Source organism: Mirounga angustirostris, unplaced genomic scaffold (genome assembly GCF_029215605.1).
Source record: "Mirounga angustirostris isolate CCGP_5_RB_7025 unplaced genomic scaffold, mMirAng1.0.hap1 SCAF_7, whole genome shotgun sequence".
Taxonomy (NCBI): Eukaryota; Metazoa; Chordata; class Mammalia; order Carnivora; family Phocidae; genus Mirounga; species Mirounga angustirostris.
Window position 1 is genome coordinate 116,131,845 of NW_026991715.1, and position 18,962 is coordinate 116,150,806.

The 18,962-nt window shown below is 36.5% G+C and overlaps 1 protein-coding gene across 1 annotated transcript in view; it reads right to left on the bottom strand.

Annotated features, from left to right (window-relative positions):
• ITGA1 (integrin subunit alpha 1) overlaps positions 1–18,962 on the bottom strand; it is a 175,111-nt gene that overhangs the window by 47,618 nt on the left and 108,531 nt on the right. Inside the window, exons 10-15 of the mRNA XM_064596706.1 lie at positions 17,170–17,243; positions 16,350–16,494; positions 11,065–11,207; positions 7,491–7,634; positions 5,839–6,096; positions 3,496–3,626 (exon numbers count right to left, since the gene is read on the bottom strand). Coding sequence (XP_064452776.1) covers positions 3,496–3,626; positions 5,839–6,096; positions 7,491–7,634; positions 11,065–11,207; positions 16,350–16,494; positions 17,170–17,243 — 895 coding nt within the window. The remainder of the gene's footprint in view (positions 1–3,495; positions 3,627–5,838; positions 6,097–7,490; positions 7,635–11,064; positions 11,208–16,349; positions 16,495–17,169; positions 17,244–18,962) is intronic.

An 18,962-nucleotide genomic window follows, 5' to 3' on the forward strand; every position in this document is an offset into this window, starting at 1 on the left:
TGGGGATACTTTTTTGTGTATAGTTGGGCTCTCAGGATTCCATTTCTTTGGTGATTTTTAAAAAATATTTATTTTATTTTTTATTATTTTTAAAGATTTTATTTATCTAAGAGATAGAGAGAGAGAGAGCAAGAGAGCTTGTGCATGAGCAGAGGGGAGAGGCAGAGGGAGAGGGAGAAGCAGATTCCCCACTGAGCAGGGAGCCCGCCTCGGGGCTTGATCCCAGGACCCTGAGATCATGACCTGAGCCAAAGGCAGATGCTTAACCTACTGAGCCACCCAGGCGCCCCTATTTATTTACTTGAGGGAGAGAGAGAGAGCATGTGTGAGCAGGGGATAGGGAGAGAGGGAGAGCCTCAAGGCTACTCTGCGCTGAGCTTGATCCCAGGATCCTAAGGCCATGACCTGAGCCGAAACCAAAAGTCGGGTGCTTAACCTACTGAGCCACCCAGGCGTCCCTCTTTGGTGAATTTTTGATACAGAAAAGATGGTATGTGATGTTCTGAGGACACCCAGGTTGTTTTGGGACTATCTTAGGCTTTGGTTCTGAGTGGTAGCGGAATATACTACCTCAAAATGTGACTACAGGAGTTCAGGCCATGTCATTCCAAAACATATCACTTTGGTATATTGATTATTTTGAGCTGTAGGCACTTGACAAACAGCAAATGCAGGAAGAGGCTTCTGCGAACTTTCCTTGTACCCAAAGACACTCCGAAAGGAACTTCACTGGAGTTCATCGACCAGGAAGGATTGGCTCCTATCATAGGACAGGAGACACCACAGGAGATGAGCTTTGTCACAAACTATCATATCACCCATCTGGTCTTTCCTAGGTCCATTTAACTTCCTTAAAAAGTATTTACTCTCCTTATAGAGGCCTATATACCTTCTTCCTTTTCTCTATTAAGATGGTATTTCAGTCTGAATTCTAAGCCACCTCAAAGAATTACTCATTTTTCTCTGGGTATCTCCCATGTATACATGGGGTATACATGTTAATAAATTTCTATTTGTTTTTCTCTTGTTAATCTTTTATTACAAGGGTACCAGCCAAGAACTCAGAAGGCTAGAAGGAAGATTATTTTTCATTCCTTACAGTTCACAAGACAAAAATCTGTTTTGCCTGTGATGGAAGGAAGATGGAATCAAGTGCTCAGGTGCAACCTCAGAACCAAAACCAGATTTTGGGAATCTTTGAATTTGTTCCCAATCTGGAAAGAGTCCAAAGGTCCATGGACAACTTGTGTGCACTATAATACTTGTACAGACAAGTACAAGTACTATAGCTAGTTACCTTGTGAATACATAGGTCTTTGATTTGCTTTTGCATTAAAAAACTGTATTTTTCTTTTAAAACATCTTACCCATAGAAAACATGAAAACATAAAAAAGGAAACAAAGAACACAGAAATCACTTGTAATTCTACCACTCAGCAATAATCACCATTAATATTGGATATGCTTCTTTTTCTTTGAAGAATATATATCTATACATATAGATATGTGTGTGTGTATATATGTAGAGAGAGACATATACACACATGCATATACATCCATACATACTTTTAAAACATCATAATATAATGAACAGATTTCTAATATTTGTATTTTTCTGGGAACATTATTTTTAATGACAATATACTATTCCAACATATGTATGTATTGTAATCTGTTTACTCAGTCCTTTCTTATTGGACATTTGTCTTAATTTGTTTTTTTTTTTTTTAAAGATTTTATTTGTTTATTTGACAAAAAGAGACACAGCGAGAGAGGGGAATACAGCAGGGGGAGTGGGAGAGGGAGAAGCAGGCTTCCCGCTGAGCAGGGAGCCCGATGCGGGGCTCGATCCCAGGACCTGGAATCATGACCTGAGCCGAAGGCAGACGCTTAACGACTGAGCCACCCAGGCGCCCCTTAATTTGTTTTTTTTTAAAAATAGTGACTAGCCCAGTGCTGTGATCACTCTAAAGATTATATATCTTAGATGTAGATTAAATCTTTAAAAATTTTTAGGAAGCAAATTCCTTGTTAAAAAATACGAATATTTTAAGGCTTTTTAACAGTTATTGGCAAATACCTTCTAATGTGTTTTAACCAGTTTACTCTTTCACCAGCAATGAACAAGTATGTCTAGTTCCCTGCTTAGTAGTTTGGATCCTTCAGGAATGAGGCTGCCTTGACCACTTCCCACCGCACACCCATCTGCCCCAACAAGGTCTTTAAAAGGGTTATAGCACAATTTATTCCACATGATGGGGCATTCAATATCTGCTCCTGGAAGTCCCTGATTGGGATGGACTTCTGTTTATTGCCTGCCACCTATATCCACTCTAAATCCCTCCTTCAGCATTGTAAATCTTGGTCTTCCTGTCCCAGTCTGTTTGTCTGGGCAATGATAGGGGTCCAACTCTGTCATTTTGGCCCATCAATGATAAAGCACTGACTGGGAGTAAAAGAGGCCATAAAAGTAAGTCTTCAGAGCTTTGTAAGAAACCTTTGAAACAAAACTGGAGAGTAAAAATTGCCCTTATAATGTATGTATTTTTAATGAGAGTGAATACACTAAATATTTTTTGAGTTAAGGTTATCAAAATAATTTAATCCAGGATTAACCATTTAAACAGAGACTAAATGTACCCTTTGTTGCTGATACTGGTGACTTCTGGTTTGGAGTCCTGCTTCTGGGTGAGCCCTCCCAAAGTCACAGCTACTTGCTACCCAGCATTCTCCTTTCCTAGGCACCACCTTACAATTTCTTTTCCCCCTACTGTACAGTTAAAACATTTTTTAACATAATGGTTATTATCCGTGTACAGTTTAGTGTACAATTTTTATTTGACCTTAAGTTCTTAGACATTATCTCTATTTTTAATTTTTAAATTTTTTCTTCAAATTTTTAAGTTGCAGTATAGTTGACATATAATATTATATTAGTTTCAGGTGTGTAAAACAGTGATTCAATAATTGTATTCATTATGCTATGCTCACCACAATATGTGCAGTTACCATCTAGGTATGGTATGGTATAAATATAATATATAAATATAAAATATATGTAATAGAAATATAATATAAACACAGACCATGATGCACAATTGTCTAATTATACATATTAGGTAATGAATGAAGAGTCAATTACCCCGAAAAGTTTGTGAACAACTCAAAATTAAGCATATTTTCTTGTTTATATAATTCTCTACGAGGCCCTCTTCTTCCCTATGCTGCCCCCTAAAACAGAATACCTACCTTAGTGGCAAGCACATAATAAATACCCCAAATTAAGAATTGGTTCTACTTGTTCCTTTAATATGGTTTCTCTATTTTTAAGATTTATTGACTCCCCCAGCTTCTTTAACTAAATAGCTTTTATCTAAATAATGGGGTACAAAAGAAAACAGATATTTGGTATGACAGGAGCTCCAATCATACTCTGAGCTCTGGAACTATTTGTGCAGTATCACCAGATGAATTGGATGTTATTAAAATACATACCAGAAGAGGGCAGCACCACCAAGGCCCCCAATAGTCACATCAGTCAGACCATCACCATTTAAATCCATTTCTCCATGGATAGACTGGCCAAAAAATTTTAGTGTCTTGCCATCTCCACCTGATGGAATACGCTGTGAAAGTACCAACAGAGAGTTTTTATGCCAGAGTGTCTCTTCAAAAGCAGTTTTAAATAAATCCGAGAACTTGGATTGGTTAACAAAAAATAAAACTTGCAGATCTTTTGGAATCCTGCCTAAGAAGCCCCTCATGCGGAGACAAGTTGAATTACTCAGATGTTACCAAAGGTTATTCTTTTTATAGCACAGACAAAATAATCCAGGGTTACTGACACCAGAGAGAGGGAAAAAAATTTTATAACGTCATCTTGTCTAATGCTCAAGGAAAACATTGTGAGTAATTGGCTCTCCTTTCTAGTTCCCACTCAATCCCATACCACAGAGATATTTAAAGATACTGGAACCTTGAAAACACATCATACAAGCAAGAGAGGAAGTAGAAGTTTGTCCTAGGGGTCAGTTTGGGGTTCACGAAATTTGGGGGATGGATATAAATAACACATTCCATCAAATACATTTTCCAGTGTATGATTTTCTTTGCTAAAAGTCAAGGGCACCATAAACTCAATAGGTACAAATGAATGTGGAGTTCTCGAGGACTGATTTGTGCACATACCCACACATAATGTGTTTAATATTCATACTTCCTGATTTAGCTTTGGTTCAAGCTGATAACATTTTAATAGAACCTGATGGCAAGGAGACAGGACTGACAGACCCTCCCTAAACTTGAGGTCTTCTTAAAAACCATAAATTAAGAAGGCAAATAAGGCAAACCAAATGGAAACACTTTCCATGCTGAAATGTTTGTGGTTCATTGGGAAGTATTTCCTTATTTTTTCATCAAACAAACCAGAGACATCTGCCTCATTGGTTCTGGAGGAGTTCATTCAGTTTGATTCTGGATTATCACATACACAAACAGCACCTCTGGTTACCATGGAAACAAGTGAGCACATCCTCACCTATCCCTGGGAAAGCATTTTGCCAATAATTAAGCAAACCCAACTCTACTATTCTTTTTTCTTGTTATTTAAAGCTGCATCTTGAGTTACCACCATTTTACAAAACAGATTTCTTATGACAATCTATCCTATTATTAATGATTTAAATATCCTCTTTTTTTCCTACTGCAAATGTCATTTCACTAAGTTTTCAGGATTAATAGTGAAGGAATAAAGTGGTAGAACACAAGAAAGAAATGCCTTCCTGCAGCTCCTTATTCCATCATGCTCCCATGGTTAATACTGCCTGTTTTCAGTTAAGTAATACCATGAAGAATTTTGAATTATTTGAAAACAAATAATTTACTAAGTGGATGGAAGTGTTGTTACTGAAATATGCCCTTTACTTTATTGTTTCACTAATGTCATTATCACTTTACGAAAAATTAAGCACAACTTCACATGAATAGATTTTGAGAATTCTTTTGACTATAGTACAAAAAGAACAACTATAAAAAGAAATAATTGATGTTCTGATTTTCTTTTCATGTTATATTAGTTCAATGCCTAACTACTTATGGTTACTTAAAACAGACAATTACATTAGAAGAAGTCCTTTAAACTCTCCTACTTTTATAGTGCATTAAATACTTCTGCAAATTGATATTTTTCTTATGTAGAAAAAATTACATTTATGGATTAGAACCATTAACTGACAATAAATTTAAAACAAGAACAACAGAAATCCCCTGCAGGTTAAGCTTAATTATTCATATTTTTTTCCAGGAGGGATTACTTGTGAGGAAATTGTAAACCTTCAGGAACCCAAATTCATTTGACAAAAATATACCAATTTAAGTCATAAATATAAATGTAATGCAATTTCATTATAACAACACAGATATTGAATATAAAAACAATAATCTCATCTTTATTGGCTAAATTATATCATTATTGTTCTCTTACTCAGAAAGTGGTATCCTCTGTTTAGGATCAGGCACACTGCAACTGTTAAATCGCATCGTTAAAAAATGTTCACTTTTTTTTTTTTTTTGGTTTGTGTTTTACTATTCCGAGAGCTCAGATCATGGAGACATGACAAATAACAGAAAAAAAAAAAAAAAAAAAAAAAAAAAAAACCTAGATAAACGGATAAAATACAAAATAATGCTTCTGTAAAGAAAAGAGAAGTAAATCTAGTTTCCCAATAGAGTCAGAAGAAAAAAAAAAAATGAAGTAACTCATGAAGCAAGACAAGAAGCAAGCCTAGCATTGAACCCACTTATCGTTTAAGGGTGGAATGTGTACGTTTAACTTCTTACTTGTGCGTACTCTTTCCTTATAGTCTTGCCACTCCCATGATAAATATACACGGCTCCCCCATGATCATCTTCCAGGGGAGCTCCTATCACAATGTCATCAAATCCATCAAGATTGAGGTCTCTCACAGCAGCGATAGCTGTTCCAAAACGAGCCCCGCATGGCTCATTTTTGTTTTCTTTTGTGCATGAATTGTGCTTCAGAGATGAGCAGCAAGTCTGTTTAATGGGCTCCAGGCTCATTTGATATTCAAACATTGTCTGGAAGAACGATAAACAGGATACTTATGGATTTCTATCATCACTACAGCATAGTGAAGTTTTTAAGTACATGCTAAATCAGCGCTGTGAAGAACCATTTGTACATCAACGGTAAAGTTTGTAAAATTTCTTAAAAAGGGTGCTTATCTGGATCGAGTTCCGCATGGGGTTCCCTGCTAGGCGGGAAGCCGGCTTCTCCCTCTGCCTCTCTCTCTCTCTCTCTCTCTCTCTCACTCTCATGAATAAATAAAACATTAAAAAAAAAGGGTGCTTATCTGAGAGCCACGTAAAGATTTTAAAGAACAGATTGTAGAAGTGTAGGGAAGAAGGCATATTGAGGATTTTAATGGATTCTCTTTTTAATGCAACATAGTGAGTATATAACTCACAGAGTGTTTTTAAAGCCAAAGAACTGAATTTTTAAATCCTCAATTCAGGCCTTTATCCTTCCTTCATCCAAAATTTGCTGCTTTGAAAAGTCTCTGTAGAGTCTCCTCTGTAGGGCAAAGAGGAAATTACTCTGTTCAAAAAGCAAACTTTCCCCAAAGCTATCTAAAGCAAAACAAAACAAAACAAGACAAAAACCCCTGAAAAACTCAGTAAAGAAAGTACTAGTAATGATGGACAGGAACACACGTTCTAGGAAAAAAGGGAAAAAACAGCCCAGGACCAAAAAAAAAAAAAAAAAAAAAAAAAAATTGATGGAGGAAGCAAACAAAATGATAGGAAGAAAGATATACAATTTATGAATTAAAAAATTAATTGGAGAGACTCTAAGAATTTAAAAAGCTAAATGGATGAATACTGGACTTTTCTGTAAACAGCAAAACAAAACAAAACAAAACACTCTTCTAATGAAGAAATTGAGAATTATTTCACCTAACAAATGATGTCTAAAGTCAGGAGTGGCAAACAAAATCTCAGTCCAGCCCAGTGAGGTATTCCAAAGACCATCGTAGTTTGCTGAAACCAGTCACTGCCTTAAAATTCACTACTCCACAGTCTCTCTGCTTCTCTAGCTTTAACTGTTTTAACAGCAATTGCAGTTTTAACTGCTATGTTTCCAACACCTCCAGGCCAGAGCCATGACTGGCTGCCCTGTGAGTTTATTTAGCAGTTTAATAAGATTTATATTTATCTTTATTCTATATTTTCTGCTAAAAAAGAATAGTTCACATTTCCGAGCAGAAAACATCTAATGGTTTGAACTACCTTATTAGAATTCTAAAATGTTCATTTAGAAACTGAGGAGTTGGTGGGGGTAAAGAGGCCCTGAAAGATTCTTCGCTCCTTTTTCTAAAGTGAGTACAAAATTGGAACTGCATTACTTATTTGAAATTGAAAGAAAGGAAGAGAGATTCCTGAAATTCTGCCAAACTCAGAGGTAGCATTACCTGATTCAGAGCATACACATATACTTTCCCTTGTTCCTCTTTCTCTGTTCCCATGTACATGGGAGCCCCAACCAGAAGAATGTCGGTATTAGAATCTTTATCAATGTCAATTGTTGTTAAAACACTGCCAAAGTAGGAACCAATCTAAGGTACAAACAAAACAAAACAGTCTGATGAATATCAAAAATTCTCAAGATAGCTAAAAGCCTGAATTTCTTTTACTTATCCTCATCTAGAAGAGTATTTGAGATTCAAATAGATACGGAAATAGAAATAAAGTATAGAAATGGATTCTACCTGAGAGCTCTTTACTGGCTCTTGTCGGGGGCTAATAAATAGGCAGACCCACCCTTGAGGATGAGCCCCTGTCATAGATTTTGCAGCCTGAGAGTAAGAGAAACGGCTTCCTTTAGATTTCATCCTAATGTCTCTTTCTTCTCCAAAAAGCAGAAAATGTAAGTAATGCCACCATGATTTTCTTTAAGGAAATAAAATGAGATTAAACAATAAAAGGCATTCTGGGATAGCTTCAATATATGTTTATACACAGTAATATAAAAATATGAAATAAAATACAATAGGAAGAACTGAATGTCTTGGAATACCGGTGCAGGGAATTTCACCTTGTAGACTTAGAAGATTGTTCGCTCATGCATCTGATAAATTATTGAACACTGCATCTGAAACTAATGATGTACTATAAATTGGCTAATTGAAATTAAATTAAAAAAAAAAAAAGAAGACTGGGGCTCCTGGGTGGCTTGGTGGGTTAAGCGTCTGCCTTCAGCTCAGGTCATGATCTCAGGGTCCTGGGATGGAACCCCGCGTTGGGCTCCCTGCACAGTGGGGAGCCTGCTTCTCTCTCTCCCTCTCCCCTTCCCCACTCATGCTCTCTCTTTCTCTCAAATAAATAAATAAATAAATAAATAAATAAATAAAATCTTAAAAAAAGAAGATTGTTTACTCAACAAAATGGCTAAGTCTTGTCCTAGCACTTGCGGAAGATAGAAAAATATAAAAGGTTTGCAGGGGGACCATCCCCTTGCAGCAATGTTTGTTCTTTTAAAGATATGGATGTATTTTAGGGAAATGCAGGAGACTTACACTTCATTATCTAAATGCAATAACCTTCCCAAATATTGACCTGTGTTTAATATTTGATGCTCTTGATAGCTGTCTTATTGAAACTTCCTGTCTTGGCTTCCATGATTTTAATTTTGCTCTCTTGATTCTGCCACGATATCACAGGCCACCCTTTGTTTTCATCTTTGCTGGTTCCTTTTCCTCCTCCCATGCCATAGATTTTGGCCTCCCCTAAGCTAAGACCTGCATTTTTCCACCATTCTCTTCTCCTAGGTGGCCAGTCCTTCCAAACATTTCTATTACTGAAAATTGCAAATTTCATTCTATCTTCTGCTCAAGGCTCCAGTTCTGCATTCCTAGACATTGCTAGACACTCAGACAACTGCTAGACATTGGTTTTCAAATGTCCTTTCCTCATAGGTTATGAAGGGTTGAAAAGGTTTTTTGTTTTTTTTTAAGTTGAATTAATTACAAACATAAATAAAATGCTGTAAGATCTAGTAACCTCGGGTCTTCATTCCCCCATGACAATAGCCATCTGGAGCTGAGTAGGAGCTTAATGTTTAGAAGGCTCATGAGCTGTCCAGTCCATGGTTTCCACCATTTCCTGCTGTCTTCTGTGTAGTAGCTTTATTTATTTACTTTACCTTCCTGACACCCACAACCATTTGAATTTGTACTCACTGTTACAGGAAATATGTAAAACCAAATACCATTTAAAAAAAAATCTACACTGCTTGAGTTGCTGACATTCTAATAATGGTGCTACCTTTCTCTCAGATTCCCAGGCTTGAAACTTAAATCATTCATAATTTAAATCATTTGTAACTTTCATCAGTAATTTTTCACAAAATTTTCACTTCCTGTCTTATAGACAATTAATAGAGTGATATCAGACCTAAGATGTCATAGAAAATGCTTCGTTTTACAATCCTGTCAGTTCCTCCTTATTTATGTCTACTACATTCCTTCCTTTTCCATTTTTATTGGTGATACATCATTTTAGGCTCTCTTCACCTTAGCCTGTTTTTAGATTGTTGAAGTATTTTCTGATTACAAATGTGGGCAAAGGGCTAATAAAACCCTTTCACCAGGTTTTATTATTTTATATATATGAGAATCTTTATACATGAGACTCTTAATTTTGGTTCACTCTAACTCTGTTCCCCTGGACATCTGTGGGGGAAAGGAGTTCAGTTATACTACTAAGCAATATTGAGATTGGTCAAAATAATCTCTGGTTGGGACATTGCATTTAGGCTGTGGGGATCTATAAATACCTGATGGAGCTAACATAGTTTGGGCTTCCCAAGATGACTCTGACAACTGCACGCCCTTAGCTAGAGCCCTGAAAGCTATGTTTATGGTGTCATTCTAAAAGATATTGGCTCCTGTGGGGTGTTAAAGAGAGGGCAGCTCTGTCCTTGCCTGATGTGTCTGTCTCCTCTGACCTAAGCTGTTCTGCTGTGCTGGGCATCTGTGAGTACACCTGCAGGGGAGGAAGGCTGATGCTGCCTAGCCTTGTGGAGTAGTTGGTGATGAGAGGAAGGTCGAGGGGCAGTCTGGTGACTTGGGATATTTAGTGAAGCCCAAATGATTGCAATGCAATACTAACCAATAACACAGATGTTTTGGTTAAAAAATATTTACCTATATTTATGTTTGCATATTGCATGTATAATTTCTTAAACTACTTTTAATATTCAATATCATCTAATGAGAATTTTTTGATTTTACATAACTTCCCAATACTTCCAGGAGAAAATCCAAATTCTTTAGTTTGCCATTCAAAAGCCACACAGTTGGGGTCCGCGTTATCTTTTTAACTGGCTCTTCTGCTCTTTCTACCTATCTATGGTCTATCTTTCCTTCTAAACTAGCACAAATCTTATTCCGTAGTAAGATCTTTGGCACCAATCCTAGCTTAAAACAATCTTTCCATCTTCTGCATTTACTGTCTGTGCCATTGGCATTTTCAGGCTTAATGTTTTAGAATTTTTTTCTTATATGTATATATTTGTTCATGTGTATCTACATCATCATCTATCCATCTTACCTCCATTTCCATGCAACTGAAATATTCCTGAGGCCAAAGATGCAGGCATTTTACATCTCTACAAGGAAGCTAACATGGAGCCTTGTTTAAGGTTGATGTTGACTATGACAGTACTTTTTATTTTTATTTTTTTATTATTATTTTTTAAAGATTTTATTTATTCATTTGACAGATAGAGAGCACAAGTAGGGGGAGGGCAAAGGGAGAGGGAGAAGCAGGTTCCTTGCTGAGCAGGGAGCCCAATGTGGGGCTCGATGTGGGGCTTGATCCCAGGACCCTGGGATCATGACCTGAGCCAAAGGCAGACGCTCAACTGACTGAGCCACCCACGTGCCCCAGTACTTTTTCTTTTTAGAGTTTAGGACAATTGATGGTTAATTTAAATTTACATAGAGTATACATGGATTAAATTAAAACAATAATTTTTAAGCTTACCTGTTCTCCACTGAGTGTCTGGAGAATCTTGATGTCTCCATCTTCCATCCTGTAGATGACAACTTGGCCCGTATGATTGTACCGTGGCTGTCCAGCAATGTACAGCACATCTCCAGAAACAGTGGCGGAATTCACTGTGTAACCTAACAAAAGAGCAACGCCAGATGTCAAATATACTATCTGACCCCTTAAAGTCTGCACAGAATAAATTAAGATCCATTTTAAATGGTTGGGAGAATCATTTTTATATGTTTATATAGATTTCTCTTTTTTTGAAAATATTATTTAATGCAGGGAAGTTTGTCTCTGTAGAAACTTTTAGCATGCTCTCTGATTACTGTGATTGCTTTGTCTACCCCCACCTCGGTTTTTCATTGTTTAAAGGCACAAATGATATAACAATGATGACAGAAAATCCCTCATAATCCCAATTCACGACTTTGTAATAAATCAATTGTACTTCATCTAGACATATTTTATAGAACCTAAGAATTTTAATAATTATTACTTTTATTTTATTATTTTATTTATTATTATTTATTTTATAAAATTAATAATTTTATACAGCTGGAATCATAGTAAATGTAAGCCTTTTCTGTGTCGCTGCTGTAGATTTTTATTTATGTTTATTTATTTGTTTTTTAGAGAGAGAGGGTGCGTGTGTGCATAGGAGGTGGGGGGAGGAGCAGAGGTAGAGGGAGAGAATCTTAAGCAGGCGCCATGGCCATCACGGAGCCCCACGCAGGGCTCAATCTCAGGACCCTGAGATCATGATCTGAGCTGAAATCAAGAGTCAGATGCTTAACCGACTGAGCCACCCAGGTGCCCTCGCTGCTGTAGATTTTTAAGTAGTAATTTTAAGTAGTTGATGTTTATTTCTCTGAGTTAAGGCATAAAGGGATTACATTTCTACCACAGGATCACTCCCACTAGAATGGTAGAATTTTTAGGTGGTTTTTAATTTTTTGATATTATACTTAAGGCTGCAAAGACATCCTTGAACCTTTAAATTTTTTTCTTCTTTGGGGTTTTTGGTGACAAATTTTAAGGAATAGATTACTGGATCGAATTTTCAATTCTTTCAGTGTCTGGCAAATTGTTTCCAGAACATTTTTACTAATTTATTCCATGAACAGCCAAAGCACAAACTAGATTTATCAAACTCTCACAAACATTGGGTATCATTACTATTATTTAAATTTGTGAATGTTCTAATAGATGTTAAACATAATCTAACAATAATACTTCGCTGTGATTTTAATTTGCATTTGTTTGATTAAAAGGAGATGGGTGGGGGGATGGGTGAAATAGGGGATGGGGATGAAGGAGTGCACTTGTGATGAGCACCAGGTGTTGCATGGAAGTGCCGAATCACAATATTGTACACCTGAAACTAATATTACACTGTGTTAACTAACTGGAATTTAAATTTAAAAAGTGAGCTTTGACATTCCTCTTTTTAATTGGGCTTTCAGTTTTTGTGTGTCTTTGAGGCAGACAATTCAATTTTTGAGTGAAGAATTAAATTTATTCTTTGTGTCGTTAGAGTACAGAGCTAAATCAATGAATAAAAATTACTATGTGCACATTTCAACTCTACAGAAGGAAGAAATATTCTAATAACCAGATCTACCCATCAGCAGAGGAGAAGAGGGCAGATTATTTTTCCAAATGCCACAGAATAGTATTTCTTACTAAGAGAAAGATTATATGGAAAATTTATTTTCCAAGTGTTTTACTATAAGGTAATAGTTTCACTTTCTTACAACATTTCTGTAAAGGAACAGAGGTTTTTTTGTACTAAAACATGTTTAATCTCACATGTGCTAAAGGAACACAATTCCTCAGGCATTTTTCCTTCATGAATACTTTTCTCACATTCTTATTTCTTCATCTTTCTTTGAGCTTCTAAAAAAACTATGCATAATAAATTGTAAACTATTCTTTTTCGAACAAGTAATGTTACCAAACAAGTACTTATGTTACTAACCACAATATTGCTTAAAAAATAAAAACTTTAAGGTCATGTTTATACACAAATAAAATAAAAAAGAAGAATGTGCAAAACAAAGACTGTTTTATTTCATATCACTCTACTAAGAAATATTAAGAAGGGATTGGCCTAAGAGTGTTAGTACACTTTGATTTTTTTTTTTTTAACTTACAGAGCTATGAAGGCCAACTGATAAAAGAACATTTAAAAAAAAGTTAAAAAATTATGTTTGAGGCTTGGAGTTGTGTGGTTATTTGGTTAATTAATTTTGATAATTTGCTCTTGATAGCTACATCTATTAACTGAAGTCTTCACAACGACAGTATTCTACTGGTTAAGTCGTTACTGGTTGAAGCTCAAGTGTTTAAAGACAATAAGGAGGGAGAGAGAAAGAAAGCCAGGTAAAGTCTAATTTTCTTGAAAGGAAAATAATTATAAACATCTAAGCTTAATGTTGCTTTCTGAAGAGAAAAAAAGCAGAAAATCGAAGAGAAAGGAAAATTCATTCCATAGCCTGCTGCATGGATTTACAAGAAATAGATCCTGTCAGCTCTCATAATTCAATCCTTGGGAAAAGTGCTAGGATCTGGTGAGATAATGGGAAACAGGTACGTTCTGCTTTGGTTTCATGCATTTGCCTCACATCTTTACTTTTTTTCTTGAATTTGTCTGGCATGATTAGAAAGCGGCAGACCGTGGGTAGAGGAGGCAGGGAATGAGATTTCCACTGTTTTCTCACCATCAAAACCACTTGCTAAGTGCATATTGGCCTAAGGCAATTCCTGGGTTGTGGAAAGATGAGTGAGTGACTATACCCTGAGAGAGGTTCAACGGTTTCTGTTCCTACTTTTATCTGGTTATTATTGATTACTATGAGATTTTTTTTTTTATAGAGCATCTACCTCTCACTTTGTTTCCTCCATGAGATTTTCCACAGTCTAACAACTTGCAATCCACACAGATTTCAGACCAACACATTCAAACTCTTCTTAATTTGTAACCCATACAAGCAGACATTTTGAAAGTTCCATTTTAGATTTAGAATAATGTTTGTGGGTATAAAGGTATTTTTCTTCCCTGTCCCCTTTCTGGGTGTTTTTCTATTTTAAAAGAAATCTTATATATCTTAAACTTTATGTTGGCAAAATATCTTATGTGCTAACTTGTGATTAAGCTAATGAAATGATTTCTAAAATATAAAATCATCTAAGCACATTGTGGACAACATACTCCCAAATTTCCTTTTCTGGGCAGAAGGAAATCATATGTTATAAATACTGTGGTTACGAATGAAGGTTCTCTTAGTTTTTTTCTTGCTCACAGTGATATCCTTAAGTCTTGAATTCTCTAAGCCTGCTTTAAGCAACGTTGAATCTAAACTTTCTAGGAATAATAGATTTAGGATTCTTAAGACTATTCGGTTTTAAGGAATTTTATTACATAATAATAACTCAGAATATAAAAAACTAGTGTTATTAAAATGTGTGAGCTATTTTTTTTAAAAGATTTTATTTATTTTAGAGAGAGAGTGCACATGTGCATGCAAGGGAAGGAGGGAGAGAAAGGGAGGGAGAGAGAGAGAATCTGAAGCAGACTCTGCACTAAGCATGGAGCCCAACTCAGGGCTCAATCCCAGGAATGTGAGATCATGACCTGAGCTAATACCAAGAGTCAGATGCTTAAACAACTGAGCCACCCAGGTGCCCCAAAATGTGTGAACTTCTTAAGATGTCACACACATCTTTGTGGATTTCATGCCATATCTTTAATTTTGTAAATGTCTTTAATTTTGAAATGAACACTGGAATAGAATCAAGAGACCTAGATTCTAGTTCAGATCTGTCATAGGTAGCTGTGACATCATTTTTCTATTCCTTAATAACTTAATTTGGAAAGTTGGATGTTTACCATATGCTCTCTAAGATCTCTTTTAATGTATATGAATTTTGAGCCCAACCTCTTTATGTTCTAGCACAATCCTCCAAATACTTAAAAGATATGCTGTGTACATTTTGTTTCCTAACCATCAATTTCTTCAAATTTTGTCGAGGGTGGGGAAGGAGAGAAAGGAATTGTTTCCAGATCAGTATCCTTTAGATAATCTTTTAATCAGCACAGCCTAGATTGGCATTTTCTTTTGTTATGTGTAATGTCTGACCAGGGCAGAATGTAATAGGATTTTTATGAGAAATAAACTAGACTTTCATGAATGCAGTTCAACATGTGTTAAGGGGTTTGAGGACTCACATTATATTTGCTGCTTACTGCCATATTTTTAATTATCTTAAATCCTCAGGCCTTTCATTTTTCTTAAGTCTTGTTGCCTCTACAGTTTTAAGATGTGTCCTTGAATAAGGAGATTTATGGATCTACCAGTAAAGACCTCCTCCTACCTTCCTTGTAAAATAGAAATAAACTGGAATAGAGAGAGAAAAAGACTTGCCTCCAGGACAGAAAGATCCCAGAGAGGAATGCTAACATAGTAAAATTGAACAGTGAAAGATATTTGTTTTCTTTACCACTGCACCCCCAGCACCAAGAACAATGCCTCGGGCAAAATAGGTACCGGTCAAATATTTGTTGAGTGAGTAAAGAGTTGGGAAACCATACCCTGAGTATTTTTTTTCATCCTAGGCCCTCCTAATTATTGACTGAGATCATTTAGTGCTAGAATAGTTCCCTGGTATCTCCTAGGCAGCTTGGTACAGATCTAGAATAAGGTGATTCCTGACATATACCTCCTCATTCCAGAAACGTCTTTGAAAAATAAGATGATATTACATCTCACTATTTGTCTTATTTAATAGAGTTATTAAAGAAGAAGCTATATATCAAGACAAACTTACATTTTCTTTTCCAAAATTCGGACCCATAGAAAGAAACCAATGATATAGGATATTTTAGAGAAAATGGGAGTCTGATCTTCAGGATATTAGCTGAATCAAGGTTTCTCTTTTTTATTGTAATTTCCTGTCCACCAGGTGCAAAGCTCTTCTTGAATTTAATGAGAATACCAAACACAGGGAGACCTCAAAAAGTGCACATAACAGCCTAAATCATTCCTGCACTTCTGAGAGAGCATGACCTCCATGTTCTTTTATTCTGACTACTGCTCAGAAACTAAGGCTGCTTTGGAATTTCATGGGTCCTATAAAAGGTCTAACTCTTGGAAGTGATTTGTCTTACATGGTTATAAGTAAGCCTATATAAATATAAGCAAATAATGCTAAAAATAAAAACAAAACCAAAAATAAAACATAATAATTTTCTATCAATTACATCCAAACTTTACCTAAGTAAGAAGCAAGAGGTTCATTCTTTTTGGTAGACTCAACGTTAAAGGTCGTGTTTTGGGGGATTATGATTTGATTAGCCTTCTGCATGACGACTGTTCCATTCCAATCATAGGCTCCTACTGCTCCAAGCATGACCCAGTCCTTATATCCAAATAGAGAAAACAAATGATATTTAACAAAATAGTAAGAACACAGCATTAACAATGTGATGGGTTCCGGTCAAAGTGCTTTACATATATTAACTCATATAATTTTCACAATAACATGATAGTAACTTGGCAGAGTAAGTAACTTGCCCTAAGTTGGATAGTGCAATTGCCCATTGCAATGTTAATATTCCTTTGCATGGACTCTGATGCATTTTCTTTCCTCAACTACAAATGATACATTTCCCAATCTTGCCTTTCTGTTTAATTCTGTTAATTCAAGAATCCTAGGTCTTGAACATGGAATTCTAGTAAGATCTTTGATTGAATACACTGAAACTGAGAAAAAGATACATTCCATATCATTAGAAACCCTTTTAAGTTAAGTATTTCATTTAGCCAGATGTATAATTACATAAGGCAGACCTCAAAATGTTTGATTCACAATTATTAGTACAGTGTAGTGAACTGTGTGGAAGAAATTATTTTCCTAGCAAGTTTGTGAAATGTCATTTTCCTATTTGGATTAGGAACATCATCACGGTTGGAATAACTGCTCAAGCCATGAACTGCTAGTTGCACTTATAATGCCGATGCCTGGGCATTGCTTTCAGGAGTGGAAACCTTAAAAAAAAAAGATACTTCATTTTCTACCAAGTGGTCAATATACCTGTGAATAATGAGCACTGAAGCCAGTCTGAGACATTTCCATTTCAAATGAAGCTGCTGACTGGTCAGCTGTAGCTATAACAGAAACATAAATGCCTGTTAGCACACTGTTGATTTGGAGAAGACAGAGGCCAATTACAGTCTGGGCTCTTTACCAACCAGAATTTCCAACATCTTTTGAGTATGTTCAGCCGCACATTTCTCAACCCAAAATTCCTAGGTAGGGCTGGGTGAGGACAGAGAAGGTTAGCAGAAGGGCCATGTCTAAATTCTTGACTGATGGTTTCCCCACCCTTGCTGCAGAAGTTGAGAAATCTCCATTCACACTTCTGTTCTTACACTGTGGATGCCTGTGGATGATATGGCACTTTGGATCCAGGGGGTTAAAGTTGAAAGTACTGAGGTTGAAAATCTCTGTCTTCCCCTCACACCATGGGAATCCTGCTCAGACATTAGGCTAAACTTACCTGCTATGTTATGGGGCTGAAATAATTTTATTCACATATCTAAAGAGGTCTCTTGACTCTACCAGCCCCACCTGTATTTCCAGTTATAGATCCTCTCAGAATTCCATTATTTGATAAAGGGTGAGGGGTTCTGGGTTTGTATTTGCTCTAATTTCTGGTGGTAGGTATCACTCACAAATTGGGAGGAACTTTTTGACGGGCTCTAGGTCACATGCCATACAATCACATATTTTTTTAAGAATCTGTACCCATTTTTTGAAAGACTTAAATGTGAGACAGGAGTCCATCAAAATCCTAGAGGAAAACACAGGCAGCAACCTCTTCAACCTCAGCCGCAGCAACTTCTTCCTAGAAACATCGCCAAAGGCAAGGGAAGCAAGGGCAAAAATGAACTATTGGGACTTCATCAAGATAAAAAGCTTTTGCACAGCAAAGGAAACAGTCAACAAAACCAAAAGACAACCAACAGAATGGGAGAAGATATTTGCAAATGACATATCAGATAAGGGGCTAGTATCCAAAATTTATAAAGAACTTATCAAATTCAACACCCAAAGAACAAATAATCCAATCAAGAAATGGGCAGAAGACATGAACAGACATTTTTCCAAAGAAGACATCCAAATGGCCAACAGACACATGAAAAAGTGCTCAACATCGCCCGGCATCAGGGAAATACAAATCAAAACCTCAATGAGATGTCACCTCACACCAGTCAGAATGGCTAAAATTAACAAGTCAGGAAACAACAGATGTTGGCGAGGATGCAGAGAAAAGGGAAACCTCCTACACTCTTGGTGGGAATGCAAGCTGGTGCAGCCACTCTGGAAAACAGTATGGAGGTTCCTCAAAAAGTTGAAAATAGAGCTACCCTACGACCCAGCAATTGGACTACTGGGTATTTACCCCAAAGATACAAATGTAGTGATCCAAAGGGGTATGTGCACCCCAATGTTTATAGCAGCAATGTCCACAATAGCCAAACTATGGAAAGAGCCAAGATGTCCATCAACAGAGGAATGGATAAAGAAAATGTGGTATATATATATACAATGGAATATTGTGCAGCCATCAAAAAAACCCCAAATCTTGCCATTTGCAACGACATGGATGGAACCAGAGGGTATTATGCTAAGCGAAGTAAGTCACTCAGAGAAAGACATGTATCATATGATCTCACTGATATGAGGAATTCTTAATCTCAGGAAACAAACAGGGTTGCTGGAGTGTTGGGGGGTGGGAGGGAAGGGGTGGCTGGGTGATAGACATTGGGGAGGTTATGTGCTATGGTGAGCGCTGTGAATTGTGTAAGACTGTTGAATCATAG